The following is a 17,660-nucleotide window of genomic DNA, read 5'->3' as shown; positions in this document are numbered from 1 at the left end:
GTATGTAGAGGAAATCCTCTGGCAGGCCTCAAGTTGTGCAGGCCTGTGGTAGACCTTGAATATTTCATGACAAACTAACCCATCTTCTCTTTCTTTGTCACAGGAAAAGGAAACAATTGCCAAGTGCATCTCAGATCTGAAGTTGCTAGCAAAGAAAGCCCAAGCACAATCACAGTCGGTTCTGTAAAACTATTTCATTGTAATTAAGACAGTGAAGAGCAGTTTTTACCATCACTGTAGAAGCTGTATTCTTTGTGATCCTCAATAAAAATCTTTCTCTGAACATTGCATTGCATCCTAAAGCTGAGCCTAAACCTTTCTTAGAGGTATGAGGTTTGGAAATAGGAGGGTCAGTTATTTTATTGAAAGGTTGCCTTTCAGCCCAACTGCTGTATGTTTTGATGTAGTTGAAAAACTTTAATGAAGTTTAGAACACTACCAAAAATTCTCAAATTATATCTTAAATTTTAATTTTGGATCAGTCCACCATCTTGAAGTAAAATAACTGATAACTCTTAAGACGTGGATGCCTCCTGAAAATTTTTTTTAACAGATTTCATTAAAATTTAGTTTGTGGTTCCAGAAATATAATTTGCATCAGAGTCTCTGGAATTCTTAGAACTCATAGCTTACCATTTGATGATTGGGTTATGGTGCTAAAGAATTTTGTTTTGACAATTATTTCAGAAAAGTATGCATAAGAAATTTATATGTCAAATGTTTTCCCATTGACTTCCATTGTAGTCACCTCATAGAGTATACTTTAGTATGTCGAAAAGTCACAGTAAGATTCTCAATACATTCATGTCAGAGATCATGTATTTAATTTTACTCAACCTCTTCAAGAAAGCACTGTGATTAATTATATGATTAAGTCATTAAACTTTGTGGTCACACTTAAAAGGATATTGTAAAATATGCCATGTGATTTAATTCCCAATGAGATTTGATATTTTAGCAACCACTGTGACTTGATTTTTACTTCAGTTGAACTCCAAGCTATCAAATGTTGACCCTAATAATTAATAGTAATAGGAGTTTCCAAAGTCTCCTTCCTGATAAATAGCTTAATCATGAGGGATGTCTTTTTGGATATAGTCTTAACTTTTACTTCAACTAATATTGAAGCCATTGGACAAGAGCCCAAGTTTGCAACTCCCCAAGTTAAGAAGGTTTGTTGTTTAAACGCCTGAGGGTTTCTCTGAGGCTATTCAGGTATTTATCCTATCTGATGAACTGCATTTCCACGGTTATCTGACCTCTTCACTGGCTTTGAAGAAAATAAATCTGGAGAAAACCTCATAGGTCATGGAATCCGTGGCCCTCATTGTGCAGATGTTGATGACATAGGCCCAGAGGTGTGAAGTAATCTGCCCAGAGTCATAGAATGGCAGAAAGGAAAGTGAACTCATTCCCTCTGACCCTAAATCCAGCCTTCTTTCACCACACCAGGCTGCTTCAAGGACTGGATGCAGGTTTCCCTCTTTGGTATTTAAAGCCTTTCACAAGCTGACTCCCACTTAGCTTTCCAGGCTGGCCTAATTGCTTTTCCCAGTAGAAGGCATTCCATCTCCTGCCCTCATCCCGTGGCACAGACTTCCCATTTCAGGGAATGCTCTGCCTCTCGAGATGGCCGGTGGCTGGCTGCCTCCTACGGCAGGCAGGCCTTTCTTAATTCCCACGGTTGTGAATGCTTTTCCTCTCCTGCCTGAAGTTACATTGTGCCTGTCTGTATGTTGTTTCCCTTCAGTAGGATGTAAATTCCTTGAAGGCACAGGCTGGTTCATTTTTTTCTTTGTAACTCTGGGGTAATGCATTAAATGCCCTAATGAGTAGGCATTTGATGCAAATTTAGTTGAGAATCTGTCAGATACCTTGGTGAAAATCAGTTGTACTGCATTATTCCCTTGAACTACCAGTCTAGTAGCCCTGTCAAAAAAAAAAAGGAAATGAAGTTAGTTGGGATGACTTTTTCTTTATTTTTTCCTTTTTTGTTTTTGGTGAGGCGATCCGGGTTAAGTGGCTTGCCCAAGGTCACACAGCTGGTAAGTGTCAAGTGTCTGAGGCTGGGTTTGAACTCAGGTCCTCCTGACTCAAAGGCCAGAGATCTATTCACTGTGCCACCTAGCTGCCTCTGGGGATGACTTTTTCTTATTACACTTGCTTGTAATGATCATTACTTCATGTTTAGGGTTCACAAACCGTTCAGTCATTCATTCTGGAATCCTGCCTGAAATTTTTTTTTTTTTTTGCCCCCTGAAATTTTTTAAAAAGAAAGAAAATGGAGGGGCAGCTAGGTGGCGCAGTGGATACAGCACCGGCCTTGGAGTCAGGACAACCTGAGTTCAAATCCAGTCTCAGACACTTTGATACTTAGTAGGTGTATGACTCGGCAAGTCACTTAACCCCATTGCCTAGCCAAAACAAAAACAAACAAGAAAATGGAGTTGTACTAGGTAAAATCTGAGTTCCCCTCCAGCTCTGACTCTTTGATCCTATTACCTCTCTGATTCCGAAAAGTTTAAGAGGAGAGGGAACTAGAACCATGTTTGGGGTGGGGGGAGACTAGGCAATGGAGTTATGTGACTCACCCGAGGTCACACAGCTAGTGTCAAGTGTCTGAGGTCAGATTTAAACTCAGGTCGTCCTGACTAAGGCTGGTTCTCTATCCAGCTAGAACCACATTTTATAGGTGCTTTTGGTGCCCTAGGGTGCAATTTGTTCTGGTCATATTTGTCAGGTCATTTAGAATTTATATAGGGGCTTTTTCACTTTTTTAAACATCTCACCTCTTTTCTTGGGGCAAAATGGTATAATGGGAAGATAATCAGACTTGGAGGCAGGAAGGCCCGAGTTCAACTCCAGCCTGATGACTAACTTTGTGACGAGAAATCACGACCCTTTTGCCTCAGTTTCCTTATCTGTAAAACAAGGATAATAATAGCACCTACCACCTGGGATAGCTGTGAGAATCAAATGAGATGATATCTACACTGTATAAACGCCAGCTGTTATTAATAGCCTCCTAATTGGTTTTGTTGCCTCTCCACTAAAGCACATCCTGCACAATGCTCCCTGAGTAATTTCTCTTAAGCAAACATCTGACCACTGGTGGTCAATACCAGTGGCTTCCTTTTGCATTTAGTATAAAATATAAACCCCGTCCTTCGCAATCTGGCCCAAAGCTATCTTTCTAGTCTCATTAGCTGTTGCTCCCCAACGCAGCCCAATTTGCCTTCCTTCTGTTCCTCACAAAGGACCTTCCATCTCTAGTCTCCATTCTTGTACCCTGGCTGCACTGCCCCACCCCTCCATCCTTGGCTGCAGTCCCTCCTGGGAATACCCAGTTTCCTTCAAGGTGTAGCAAAAGCCACAACTGTATAAAGCCTTTCCTGATCCCCCACTTCCTATCCCCCCATCTCATACACACACGCACACATAGACAACTGCTAGTGCCCTCTCTCCTGGATCATCTTGCATTGAACTTCTTTGTACATATTTCTAGCCTAGTTCACTTGGGGTTTACTGGCTACATCTCTCTCAGACCAAGTCTCAAACCCAATTCACTCTGGCGCTCCTAGATTGGACAATAGGTCCCTGCCCGAGCACCACTTAATGGTTGTTTTTTGGGCCCTCCTGACTCAGAGTGAATGTAAATGGCAACTGTTTCTTTTTTCGCCAGCAACCTTGAGGGTCTAACCCTCCCAGTTTGATTTTTTTTTTATATTAAAGGGGTCATCCCTTGACTCAATTTTTTTTGCTTTTTGGTGAGGCAATTGGGGTTAAGTGACTTGCCCAGGGTGTCTGAGCAGAGATTTGAACTCAGGTACCCCTGATTCCAAGGCCAGAGTGCTAGCCACTGCACCACCTAGTGGCCCCCCCTGACTCATTTCTTAAAGACGCCTATTCACCAACTGGGCATTACCTCACTCAAAGGGAGAACCTGAAAAGATCTTAGCTTAAAAGGGCCAGGGTCTCCCTTTGCATCTTGAGCCTTCTTCAGTCGTCCTGATGAATATCTGGCCGCTGGACCCAGATGACTCTGGAGGAGAAAGTGAGGCTGCTGACTTTGCACAGCCCTCCCTCACTCAAAGTCAATTTCAAGTCATGTCATCATTATCCTGATGTCATGGTCCTCTTTGAATACAAAGGACAAACACAACAACAATTTATTTACATTAATGCTTAATATATTTATAAATGCACGTGTCTTCCCCTTCTCCCTCCACCCACCATGAGATGATTGAAAGTTTCCTGAGACTAGGGATTGTTTCATTCTTTGTACTTGTATGTCCAGTGCACTTATATGCCCAGTGCCTGGAACATAGTAGAGTTTTGTTTTGTTTTGTTTTTTGGCTAGGCAATAGTGTAAAGTGACTTGCCCAGGGTCACACAGCTAGTAAGTGTTATGTGTCTGAGGCCGGATTTGAACTCAGCTCCTCCTGAATCCTGGGCCAGTGCTCTATCCACTGTACCACCTAGCTGCCCCTCCATATTAGGTTCTTAATAAATACTTGGTGATTGATGGATTCTCCCTATAGTTGGACATCAGCTCCTATAATAAAGCATGTTATAGAGGATGGTGTCAGTGTTGGAGTCAGGAAAATCATGGTTCAAATTATATTTCTGACACTGTGATTATGGACAAATCACTTGCTCTTTCCTAATTAATCTTATATGGAAAAGAGCAATGGTCATAGTACACTACATATCTCCGAGTGGGGAAGAAAACACTTTTTTTAAAAACTTTTTTAAAAAATTATTTTTAGCATTCTTTTCTTTTTTAAATTTTGAGTTCCAAATTTTCTTCCTCCCTCCCACCCCCCCCCCCCCCCAATAGAAGGTAAGCAATATATCAATTATACATGTGAAGTCATGCAAAACATGAACTATATTTCAAAAAATAATAAATTAAGTGAGAAAATTATATTTCAATTTTTGCTCAGAGTTCATTATTTCTCTCTCTGGAGGTGGATAGCATTTTTTCATCATGAGTCCTTTGGAATTGTCTTGGATCATTTTATTGATCAGAGTAGCCAAGTCTTTCACAGTTGCTCATTGAACAATATTGTTATTGTGCACAATCATCTCCTGGTTCTTCACATTCCACTTTGCATCAGTTAATTTGGTCCCCATGTTTTGTTTTTTTTTCTGAAACCATCCCCCTGGTTATTTCCTATAGCACAATAGAACTCCATCACAATCATATGCCACAATTTGTTCAGCCATTCCCCAACTCATGAGCATCTCCTTGATTTCCAGCTCTTTGCCACCACAAAATGAGCTGCTGTGAATATTTTTGTACATGTAGGTCCTTTTCCTTTCTCTTTGATCTCTGTGGTATAGATCTGGTAGTGGCATTGCTCAGTCAAAAGATAACGCACAGTTTTATAGGCCTTTGGGCATAGTTCCAAATTATTCTCTGGAATGGTTGGACCAGTTCACAACTGTACCAACAGTACATTAGTGTGCCTATTTTCCCCCATCCCTCTGGCATTTGTAATTTCTGATAGGTGTGAGGTGGTACTTGGGAGTTTTTTTAAATTTACATTTCTCTAACCAACAGTGATTTAGGGCATTTTTTTCATATGACTATGGATACTATGATTTCTTCTTGTAAAAACTGCCTATTCATATCCTTTGACCATTATCAGTTGGGGAATTGTTCTTATTTTTATAAATTTGATTCATTTCCCTATATATTTCAGAATATATTAGCAGAAAAACTTGCTGTAAAAATTTTTGATATTACTTCATTGTATACGATACTTTTTAGCAAAATGTAGTTTCCCTGATTATCTCTTTTAATTAGGTCTATTTTTTGCTTTTGCTTTGTCTCAGATCATGATTGCTATTCCTGACTTTTTTTACTTCAGATGAAGCATATTAGCTTCTGCTCCAGCCAGTTGTTTTAACTGCCTTTCTGTTTCAAGTGTGTCTCTTGTAAACAACATATTGTTGGATTCTAATTTCTAATCCATTCTGCTATTTACTTCCATTTTATGGGTGAACTCATACTGTTCACATTCACAGTTATGGTTAGTGTATATTTCCCCCTCCCATTTTCTTCTCTTTATTCTCTTTCTTTTTATCCTGTTCCTCTTCAAATGTTTATTTTATTTCCAACCACTGTCTCCCTTAATCTGCCCTCCCTTTCATCAATCCCCAGCTCCCTCCATGTCCCTTATTCCCTTCCCTTCCTATTTCCCTATTTGGTAAGATAGATTTCTATACCCAACTGAGTGTATAGCCATACTCTTCCCTTTTTGAACCAATTCCAATGAGAGTGAGGTGTAAGCATTGTTTGCCATCCCTTCCATTTCCCCCCACTGTGAAAGCACTTCCTTGCATCCCTCTTTCTCATCCCTTCATTTTTTTTTCTTCGATCATCCCAACATAATCAATTCATATTTATGCCCTCTGTCTATGTAGACTTCTTCGAACTGCCCTATAAATGAGTTACACGTATGTTCTTCCCACATAGGAATGTAAACAGTTTAACTTTATTGAGTACCTTATCACTCTTTGATGTTTCCTTTTTAATGCTTCTCTTGAATCTTGTGTTTGAGTGTCAAATTTTCTTTACAGCTCTGGTCTTTTCAGGAATGCTTGAAAATCCTCCATTTCATTGAATGTCTATTTTTTCCCCTAAAGATTATACTCAGTTTTGCTAAAAATGGTTATTCTTGGTTATAATCCTAGCTCCTTTACCTAATGGAATAACATATTCCAAGCCCTCCACTCCTTTAACATGTAAGCCACAAATCTGGTGTGATCCTGACTGTGGCTCCACAATATTTTTGCTTTAAAGTAAGTGGGACCATTCCACAGACCTCTATGTAAATTGATTTCTACATAATGCAAAATTTACTCCCAGAAGTGAAGAAGGGAGGGAGGCAAGAAGGGGGCTGTGGGCGGTGCAGGGAGATGGCCAAAACACAATTCAAGGACTTGGGGGGGGGGGGGGGCAAGGAGTAGGGACAGAGAAGCAAGAACAGGAGGAGGCAATTGGGGCCTGTCCAGAACCAAGAAAAACAACAAGGGTGGGAGGGGCAGGCAGACACATAGGGGCTGGACACAGATACATATAGGAGAGAAGGTGACACACAGGAGTTGGGTATGGATACATAGCACCTGAGCGCAGATGGAAGAAAGAAGACACACAGGGCCAGATAGGTGGGCAGGTAGGCAGAGTGAGACCAGGGTCTCCTCTCTCAGTGCCAAAGGTCTCAAGTCAAGCCCCTGATCTGACAGTGGTCTATTCTTTTGCTTTCACTTGGAGTTTTGTTTTTTTGGTTGGGGGGAGACTGTGGAATACCAAGCTGAGGGACAGGAGTGAAGAGAGAGAGAGACAGCACAGTACTTCCAGTAAAGTTAACATTGGTGTCTTTGGGAATATGGATTTCTTTCAGATTCTTTAGGTAAAGTCAGATTTGCATAATGCAAATGGTATGTGACATGAGAACTGTCTTTGGCTGTTTTCACATTGTTGTCTCCTGAGTTTATGTCTTGGCCTTCCCTGCCATTGTAGTAGGTTCATACGGTCAAATTCTTTTTTGTTGTTGTTGTTGTTGTTGTTGTTTACAATCCATTTTTTTTTTCCCACCCATTTCTTGACTTTGAACTTTATGTTAAAGTTGGGCTCTGCTCTCCTGGAGGTGGGAAGACACTGTCCCAAGCTTCAGGCGTTTTTGTGCTGCTCTTTTCAGAGCTAGTTCTGGGGGTCTGTGAGTTTGTGGTGCTTGCAAGGCAATATGATCCGAGGAGAGGTATGGTCGCTGCTCTCCTGGTCCGCTCTCTGGTCTTTACTCAGAATGAGCCCTTGCTTTCCTGCAGCCCCAGATGCTAATGTTCCTTCTTGCCTTAAATGACGGACCACAAGTGCTCCTCTCTTCCCTGGAATGGCAACCCAAAACTGTGCATGGGCAATAGAGTTTTCAGTCAGTGCCAGCAAAGGGTCCCCTGTAATCTCTTCCTGGCCAGTTTTCCAACCCCTTTACCATCTTTGGGCTGAAAACTCCAGAAGCTACTGCTGCTGTTGTCACTGTTGCAGGTGTGGCCAAGGTCTGTCCCTGGTGCTTCCGCTTGGCCTCCACCTTGGTGTCACAGACCTCTGCTGCCAATCTCCTAAGTCTTCTTAGGCTCAGAAAACATCTCAACCTAATTTTTCGTTGGTTCTACCACTCTATAATTTGATTTGAAGTCTTATTTTAAAGTTGTTTAGAGGGGAATGTTGAGAGAGTTCAGCTGAGTTACTTCCTCTAATCCACTATCTTGGTTCTACCTCCAACAAAACACTTTTTATATCTCAAAACACTATATAAATGTGCCTAATTATTTTTTTTTTACCCTTTCCAGTCTAAAGACAACCATCTCCCATTCCTACTACTTAAGTGAAAAAGTTCTTGCAAAAGTCCTTAAATAGTTTAACTTTAAGAGCCCTTTTTTGGTCCCATTCTCCTTGACTTCAGCATGTGACATCTCCTGATCACCTCTTTGTGAAACTCCTCCCTTGGACTTAAAGACATTCCGTGATCCTAGCTTTTCTACAATCTTGGACTCCTCCAAGATTTCTTCCTTCTTCCACATCTTAAGAATGAGTGTCTCAAAGCCTAAGTACTTGTACTTGGCCACCTGCTTTTTGCAAAATAAAAAGGGTTCATCACTCTTGAAGAACTCATCCATTTAAAGTGATTATGACATCTATCTTAAAGATTTCCAATTGAAGGTTGGATGACCACTTGTCAAGGATATGAAGATGATTCTCAGTCAGACACAGATTGTGGAAGAGTACAAGGGGGTCAAACTCAAATAGAAACAGGCACCACTGAACGATACATAAGGATTCTTGTGGGTGCCTTAGAAAACCATATATTAAAATTATTGCTTTTATTTTTGTTCTGTTAACCACTTCCCAATCTCATTTCAAGCCCACCGGCCATGTGTTTGACACTTTTGGCATAGTGCACTAACTGACAAAGTGCTGGACTTGGAATCAAAAAGATTTGGATTAAAATCCTTCTTCAGACACCCCCAAGTTGTGTGATATTGGGAAGCTCACTTAACCTTTCAGACTCTACTTCCTTTTCTGTAAAATGGTGATAAGGTCTATGATGGGGTTGGGATCTGGGCCCCAGAAAGGAAATACCCCGGACTTTCCCACATGGCTGACGCGGCCGCTGCAGTGGTGAGCATGAGACCAGCTCAATATTCTTAACCCGGAGGCGCATTGATGAGGCGGGAGACAGCAAGATGGCAGAAGCTCCGTTTATTAAGTGCTAGTAGCTTTCTTTTATTTCCCTAGTAATACATGATCAAAGCATGATCTCCATGTGATAACCAATCACCAAGTCTGCTGGACACATGCAGCCATCGTATCAGGGGTATGAGTAGGACTTTTCTCCCAATGAGAGGAGAGCCAAGCCAACCGTGGGAGCTGCGTGTCAGCAAAGGAGAGGTCTTGTGAAACTTCCTTGTTTTTGCCACGCAAGAGATTGTGACCCTCAGCTTCTGCCAAGAGAAGCGAGAACTCTCATGGGAAAATTCTCCCAACAATTTCCCCTTTTTTGTTCTTTAGAAAAGGCGCCGTTGTGGATGTGTGTCCGTTAATATGTGTACTTGTGACGTAACATCTTTAAACATGGAGATCGTTACTTTCAAAAGACATCCGACTATAGTAGGTAAGCAGCATAGAAGTAAGCCCACTACAACAATCAGTATAATCCAATACTCAAATGACCCCCACCAATTGGAGGCATTATCAAACCAATGTAATATATTGTCTGCTGTTTTATCAGGATCCAGGTCCTCTTTAGAAGCCTTTTTTATTTCAGAAACTGATCTATATAGAGTTTCAATGTCAGATTCTATTGTGTTATTTAAGAATAGACCATTCAAGTGGTTTCTGATTACTGTCCAGTTGTAAGTAGAATTGTCATGTGTAAGTGTTGTCACACATAAATTTGTATACCGGTAATCACATAGTAAATTTTGTCGTAATTTGATGAGTTCAACCTCAGCACCTATTTCCAAAGTAGTTTCTCTGAGGATTTTTAACATTGAGTAAAGCTGATTATTTATCCTAGCCTCTGCTGCGAAGCCTACAGAAACATTGTTTGCGAGCTCATCTAGAAATCTGGCTTGTACTATGTTATTTTGGGCCTGGGATATTGACATTGCTAGTGAGGCCGAGGATGCAATCAAAGACACCAATAGAGTGATGCCCATGACAACACAGCTGATGCATCGTTTTTCTCGATGTAAAGTGAGGGGATTGTGACTCCCTTTTTTCTTAATTATGGCATCGAGTACATGGTCAGATTTAGTGTGGTACCAATCCTTGCTTTCTACGGGAAGCATGACTACATGAGGACGCATGATGACAAACACCGTTTGATTGACTATCAAAGGTCCTGGGCATTCAGACACTGTACAGTTGAGGCAAATAACATTATAATAATCGCCACCACCCTCTCTGGTGATATTCACCTTATTTCCCCACATAAAGGCATAGTGCTCCCCTAGACATGCCCGAGTGCCGAAAGTATACCCAATGTTGGTCCCATGGCACCACGAGTGTGGTCCAAGCACACCTTTCCAAGTTCCAAATTGTGACCCAAGTTGTTATGTTACCCATGCCTGCAAAAGCCTTCCAAAGATCCCTCCAAGATTTTCCCATTTCAGGAACCCATACAGGTAGGGACAGGGAGTCATATGTCATGTTATGAGTATCATGCCATGATTGAACAATAGCCCCACTTAAGTTCATACAGAGGCGATGTCCAGCTACACAAGGTTCCGCGTGAGGCCAGTCAAAACCAGAGTCATTGTTCACCTTACATTTGTCCAGACCCTCCACGCGCAGGGAGGTGGCGTTAGAGCAGGGCGTCCCCTGTCCCCCGAGTAGGTGAAGCTGGTGTGGCCCCATGTCGGGAATGTTCATAGCAAGGGTAATGTTCTGAACTCGTATGCAGCCCCCCTGGCTGTTATTGCAGGACCAACAAAGTGGCTGTCATATGGACAGTCCTGTGAAGTTATACTTTACCATTTGTATAGTCCCGTTGATTTTCGCCTGGAGGTCGAATTCATCTCTTACTAGTCGCAATCCATTCCCTCGGAGTACGATGTTAGGCAATTGTTCACCCCAGGACACGACGCGAGGCCAGGGAGGGTCTGTTAAAATCCCCATCCGAGTTTCTCCGTGGTTGCAGATGTCGCCGAGTTCAATAAGGTGAGTAGAAGAAGAAGCGTAGCAAGCAAACCCATCTTTTCACCTCTTACTCCTGTTGAGAGACTATCAAACCCTGTTCCCCAGGTTAGTACCATGAAAGGTCCTACCCATTTTTCATTGAATGAGGAATTTTTCTAATTAGGAAATTAGGAAATATGGTAAAATTTTATTTCTAATTCGGAAATGGTCTAATATAAAATTTTATTCCTGTAGGGGATGGAACAGCTTTCTTTTCTTTAGTAGCGTCAGTATAGACATTATAGCCATCAACAGGTGTATCCCCGACAATCTTGGGGAATATCCATTGCCAATTGTTAAACCATTTTGTAAAGGGGTATTTTTGTCCTGCTTGAATATTACCTAGATTCAATAACACAGTCCAATTTTCATCACAACATAAAAGGGACTCAAGTCTTTCTTTTGTAACAGGGACCCACAAAGTGCCTTTCTGTCCTCTAAGATGTAAAATGCGGAGAAATGCCTTTTTAGCTAATATAGATGCTTCTAGATAACTAGTTAAAACCCTCTTATTACTGATTTTGCTGTATAACCATTCTATAATTTTTTCTTCTTGGTGGAGTATAAAGTGTGGATGGGAGGGACGAGCCAGTCTGAGTACAGGCTGGAAAGCACCTAACTTCTTTCTGGCTCTGACTTGTTAGCAATTGTTTTACTATTTGATATATTGTATAATCCAATTCTCTTACTACTCCCAGGCAAGTATTATCAAAAGATGTCATCTGTTCCCCAAATACTTTCCATCTCGCTGGCTCAAAACAACCATGTTCCGGGAGCCAAGGGGAGATCCTGAAAGCCAATTGTACTAACTTTCTTAGGTCCTTTAAATGTAAAGACACTCCTGTCTTTTTTGTTATTTTATATAGTGCTCAGGCATAATTTTCCTCATTGGAAGGAGTGAGAAGCCCTATGTTCTGCCCCATGGTATAGTAAATTCCTTAGTTACCTTCTCCGTCGTTTTCTTACGACGGGATAAGCCTCAGAGATCTCTTTTTCCAAGATTGAAGCTCTAAGCTTACTGGTGCTAAACTCTTGGAAAAGTAATTTTCCACTCGTGGAGCCTTTTCCTCCCGCCCCACGTTGGGCACCAGCTGAGGTGGCCGCTGCAGTGGTGAGCATGAGACCAGCTCAATACTCTTAACCTGGAGGCACATTGATGAGGCAGGAGACAGCAAGATGGCAGAAGCTCCGTTTATTAAGTGCTAGTAGCTTTCTTTTATTTCCCTAGTAATACATGATCAAAGCATGATCTCCATGTGATAACCAATCACCAAGTCTGCTGGACACATGCAGCCATCGTATCAGGGGTATGAGTAGGACTTTTCTCCCAATGAGAGGAGAGCCAAGCCAACCGTGGGAGCTGCGTGTCAGCAAAGGAGAGGTCTTGTGAGACTTCCTTGTTTTTGCCACGCAAGAGATTGTGACCCTCAGTTTCTGCCAAGAGAAGCTAGAACTCCCATGGGAAAATTCTCCCAACACATGGCCAAATCTCTGGCATTAGCCTGAGGCTATAATCCCATCAACTGGCCTTTCATTGTGGCTATACCCCAATCTCTCAATTCCATTAACCTAGCCTGGCCTTCCTTTGTCTTACCTCCCTATGTATGACCCCCAGCCATTTCCCACCCTTAATCCTAGCTAGGCTCCATTCTCCCTTGGCTGGCTCCGAGGTCCAGGTCCCAGGAGTTCTGTTCACCCCAGTTTACTGGCCACTCTTAGGTCCCTCCCACAGTCTTTCTGTATATAAGGTCCACCTTGTCTCCATTAAGTTGCTTAGATTCTTAAAATCTAGCCACTGCTCAGATGCTTATAATCTAGCCACAGCTTACTAATGTTTAGACTCCTTAAGAGTCTGTGCAATATGATGGATGTTCTAATAAACCTTGTCTTTGGCTGAAAGAAGGCTTGGGTCGAATTCTTTTGGGCAGGACCCACGTATTGTAATTTTGGGCCCCAGGACCCCTGAACCCCTAAACTGCATCAGTCTCTACTTTACCAAGTTATGAGATAATGTACATGAAAGTACTTTACCAAGGCTAAAATGCTATATGAAGCTGTGATTTTTATAGACTCTGAAAGTTCCTTCCAAATCTAAAATTCTATGGCTCCCATTCAAACCTCAACTCTATATTTTCAGACTTGTGGATATGATGGGGTTATGGGCCCATCATTCAGTTTCAGAAGCCAAGAACTTTGCCCCTTTTTGCCAAAAGGAATTTGGTCCCCATTTGTTTACAGACCCCAGAAAACCCTTAAACTTTTTTTTACTCTGGTCTCTGGTTCCTTATCTCCCCTTTGAAAGCCCTGGCTCCACCTCTTGATCTTATGCGGATGCCTTTCAAACTTCCTTCATTATCTATTCCCATTGTCTATTCAATCTCTCAGACCTTCCAATTGGAATTCTCTTCTAGACCCTTTTCCCAGCCCCCTCCTCTGGCCACCCACAGTTACTTTAGTGTATATGAGATCCACCCTGGCCCCCATTGAAACACTGAGACTCTCTCATGCCCAAAAGGCTGAGACTCTCATGCCCGCTCGTCCCTACGGGCGTTTGGGTTCCTTGGGAGTCTGGCCTATCTGATTTATCTCTAATAAACTTTTTCTCGGGCTGGAAGAAGATTTGAGTTGAATTTTTTCAGGCAGGGCCCAGCTCCGTGATCTTGGGGTCCGTTCGAGCACCCCAAAACCTCTAGACCTCTTCAGATATTTAGAGCCATAGAACAAGAGCTGGAAGGGCCTTTGAACCTTTGTGCTGTTTCACAAACAAGACCCTCCATCTCTCAGCTTCAGGCATTTCTCTGGCTGTCCCCTACCCCCATGCCTGGAACACTTTTCCTACTCTACTCTAACTATTGGCTTCCTTTAAGTCTCCATAAAATCCTACCTTTTACCAAAAGACTTCCCCAATCCTTACCTGCTGTGCCTTCCCTTTGTTAATTATTCACTATTCATCTAGTATATAGGTTGCTCGCTCTCTTCTCTCTCTCTCTCTCTCTCTCTCTCTCTGTATGCATGTTATTGCATGTTATCTCCCTCATTAGATTGTAAACTCCTTGAGGACAGGGACCGTCTTTTACCTGTTTTCACATTCCCAGATAACAGCAGAGTGCCCTGCCCATTTATTGATTGATTGATGTGGCTGCTCTTTAAATACCTGGAGATGGTGATCATGTCCCCTTTTCCAATTCCTTGAACTGATCTTCAAATGGCCTGGACTCCAGTCTCCTCACATTTCTAGTTGTCCTCTTCCAGACAGTCTCCAGCTTATCAAAGACCTTCCTAAATTTCAGCGCCCTAAACTGGGTTCCCTGGTTTCCTTCAAGTCCCAACTAAAATCTGGTCTTCTACAGGAAGCCTTTCCCAACCCCTTAATTTTAGGGCCTTCCCCCTATTATTTCCCATTTATCCTGTATATAGCTTGCTTTGTATATATTTGCATTTTCTGTCCCTCCTCCCCCATTAGAGTGTGAACTACTTGAGGTCAGAGACTCTCCTTGTATTCCAAGTACTTAGCACAGTGCCTGGCACATAATAGGTGCTTAATAAATGCTCATTGACTGACTGAGCTGAATATAATACTCTAGTTATGGTCTGACCAGACCAGATGACAGCAGGACTATCACCTTAGAGCAGCAGGAGATTGTAGGGAGGAGAAGAGAGGCAGTATGTGTGCTGGATGAGTCCAACCACCACAGGCGCCACCAGCACCACGTTGGCCCTGACCGCCATCTCCCTTTAGGCCCTGATGGAGACACCCAAGAGCTTAGGAATAGTAACACTTCCAGACCAGCATCCTCAGCCGTCATCCTGGGAAGCAAGCCCTGTGGAGATTCAGCTGGTGTAGGTGCTACAACCACAGCTACTGAAGACCCAGAAGAGGAAGGTCTTGTCACCATGGTCCTTGCTCTTGTCCAATTGTTCAACATCAAAAACTGATATTTTAACAGTGGAAATGACATTAGAGAAGAAGCACTAATACTGCTCTGTCACCTCACCCTAAGGACCATGGGAGGAGAAAACAGTGCCTTTAATCCAATGCACTCAGGCTCTCATTGATTGGACAACAATAGGTCCCTCCCAAGCACTACTTAATGGTTACTTTTTGGGCTCCCCTGGCTCAGAGTGAATGTAAATAGTAATTGTTTCTCTTTTGTCCAGCAACCCTGAGGGTCTTCCCCTCCCAGTTTGATTTTTTTTTTATTAAAGGGGCCATCCTTTGGCTCACATCTTAAACAGGCCTATTCACTGAATGTGCATTGCCTCAGTCAAACTGAGACCTGTTAAAGACCTCAGCTTCAAAAGGCCAAGGTCTCCCAACTGCATCCTGGGCCTTCTCCAATCGAACTGATCTATATCTTGCTACTGGACCCAGATGGCTCTGGAGGAGAAAGTGAGGCTGATGACCTCCCTCCCTAAAATCCAATTCACTTCCATGTCATGGTGAAGAGGTCTAGAGGTTTGGGGTGCTCAAACTGACCCCAAGATCACGGTGCCGGGCCCTGCCTGAAAGAATTCAATTCAAATCTTCTTCCAGCCGGAGAAAAAGTTTATTAGAGATAAATCACATAGGCCAAGTGATGCCCGTAAGGACGAGCGGGCACGAGAGATTCTCAGCATCTGAATGGGGGCCAGGGTGGATCTTTTATACACTAAAGTAACTTTGGGTGGCCAGAGGAGAAAAGGGTCTAGGTGAGAATTCCGACTGGAAGGTCTGAGAGATTGAATAAACAATGGGAATAGATAATGAAGGGAACTGGAAGGTAGAAGTTTGCTTTCAAAGGGAGATAAAGAAAGTAGATAAGGAACCTAAAAGTTTAAGAGTTTTCTGGGACCGGTAGACAAATGGGAGCCCGATTCTCTTTGGGGCTAGGGAGGAAGGCGCATCTGAATAAGATCAAAAGGTAAGGCTAAAGCTTTCAAAGGGAAATAAGGAACTGGGGCCTATAGAGCCAGATTCCCTTTGGGGAAAGGGGTGAGGATCTCGACTTGGGCCAAAACCCCATCAATGGTCAATGGCATCATCATTCTGATGTCTTGGTCCTCTTCATGAACAAAAAAGACAAACCACACACAAGGACCATCCATGAGACCTTTCCATCTGCCCGGCAGCTAAAGTACAAGAATTGTCTTACTTTTCTAATTGTGTCTCTCCAGCATTTACCACAGTGCTTTGCACACAGGAAGCACTTAATAAATGCTTCTCCCCCCATTCATTCATCATGCCTCTCTTAATGTAGCCCAAGAATGAATTAGCTTTTTTGGCTGCCGTATCACAGGTTGTCTCCTTGAGTTTGTAGCCTTCTAAAACTCTCAGATATTTTTTAGAGAAACTGCTTAACCATGATTTCTCCATCTTATACTTGTGAAATCTGTTCTGTGAACCCAACAATAAGACTGTACATTTACCCCTACTACTATTCAGCTTCTTAAATTCAACCCAATGTTCTAGCCTGAGAAGATCTTTTTGATTCCTGACTGTCATCTAGAATTCTTTCCAGATGAACGGCTGCCTAGCTATGCCTGCCCCATCTTGTACTTGTGAAGTTTATGTTTGAATTCAAGTGTCTTTACACTAACCTATTAAATTACCTCTTAGCACATCTGGCCCTGGCTCTTGACAGGTTCTAGCCTCTCAAGGTCTTTTTGAGAACTGATTTTGTCATCCATTAGGTAAGTTATCTCTGCTAGCTTTGTGTCAGCTCTAAGCAGGATAAGCACACCGTCTATGCCTTTATCCAAGACCTCAATAAAACAAACGAAACATGTTAATTAGCCTCCAAAGCCAAGCTTAGGTCCCCAAAGGATCCACTGGAGACCTCCTTCTGTCTTGTTGCTTGGTCAATTAGTTGTGTTTGACTCTCTGTGACCCCACTGGGGGTTTCCTTGGCAAAATTACTGGAGTGGTTTGTCATTTCCTTCTCCAGCTCATTTTACACATGAGAAAACTGAGGCAAACAGGGTTAAATGACTTGCCCAGGGCCATACAGCTATTAAGTATCTGAGGCTGAATTTGAACTCAAGTCTTCCTCACATTGTTGAGGTTTAGGGGTTTAGGGGTGCTGGGATCCCAAGATCACCACATGGGTCCTGCCCAAAAGAATTCGACCCAAGCCTTCTTTCAGCCAAAGATAAGATTTATCAGAACATCCATCTTATTGGGCAAACTTTTAAGGAATCTAAGCATTTGTATCTTGCATTGTTTTTTTCTGAATCTTGTCTTCTCAACTATTACCTCTAGGATACAAATTCCTCTGGCATTTAAAGCTGTTGTGAGCAAAGTCTGACTCAGCCTAATCCCCTTATTCTTTGGGTTTTAAATTGTAAATTAGACACTTGTAATTCATCTAGTAGTTTGTTTGTTTTTTTAAATAAGGTTCACTTAGCTATCATTGGGAAGGGATATTCATAGTGG

At 42.3% G+C, this 17,660-nt stretch overlaps 1 protein-coding gene across 1 annotated transcript in view; it reads left to right on the top strand.

The window, feature by feature from the left end:
• ATP5PB (ATP synthase peripheral stalk-membrane subunit b) overlaps window positions 1–295 on the top strand; it is an 8,162-nt gene extending 7,867 nt beyond the window's left edge. The window contains exon 7 of the mRNA XM_027860383.1: window positions 104–295. Within this exon, the coding sequence (XP_027716184.1) occupies window positions 104–187 (84 nt within the window). The 3' untranslated portion in view covers window positions 188–295. The remainder of the gene's footprint in view (window positions 1–103) is intronic.
• The last annotated feature ends 17,365 nt before the right edge of the window (window positions 296–17,660 follow it).

This window comes from Vombatus ursinus, unplaced genomic scaffold (genome assembly GCF_900497805.2).
Source record: "Vombatus ursinus unplaced genomic scaffold, bare-nosed wombat genome assembly UNPS02014179.1, whole genome shotgun sequence".
Taxonomy (NCBI): Eukaryota; Metazoa; Chordata; class Mammalia; order Diprotodontia; family Vombatidae; genus Vombatus; species Vombatus ursinus.
Note: the sequence above shows the minus strand (reverse complement) of the source record. Positions and strands in the feature narration are given on the sequence as shown.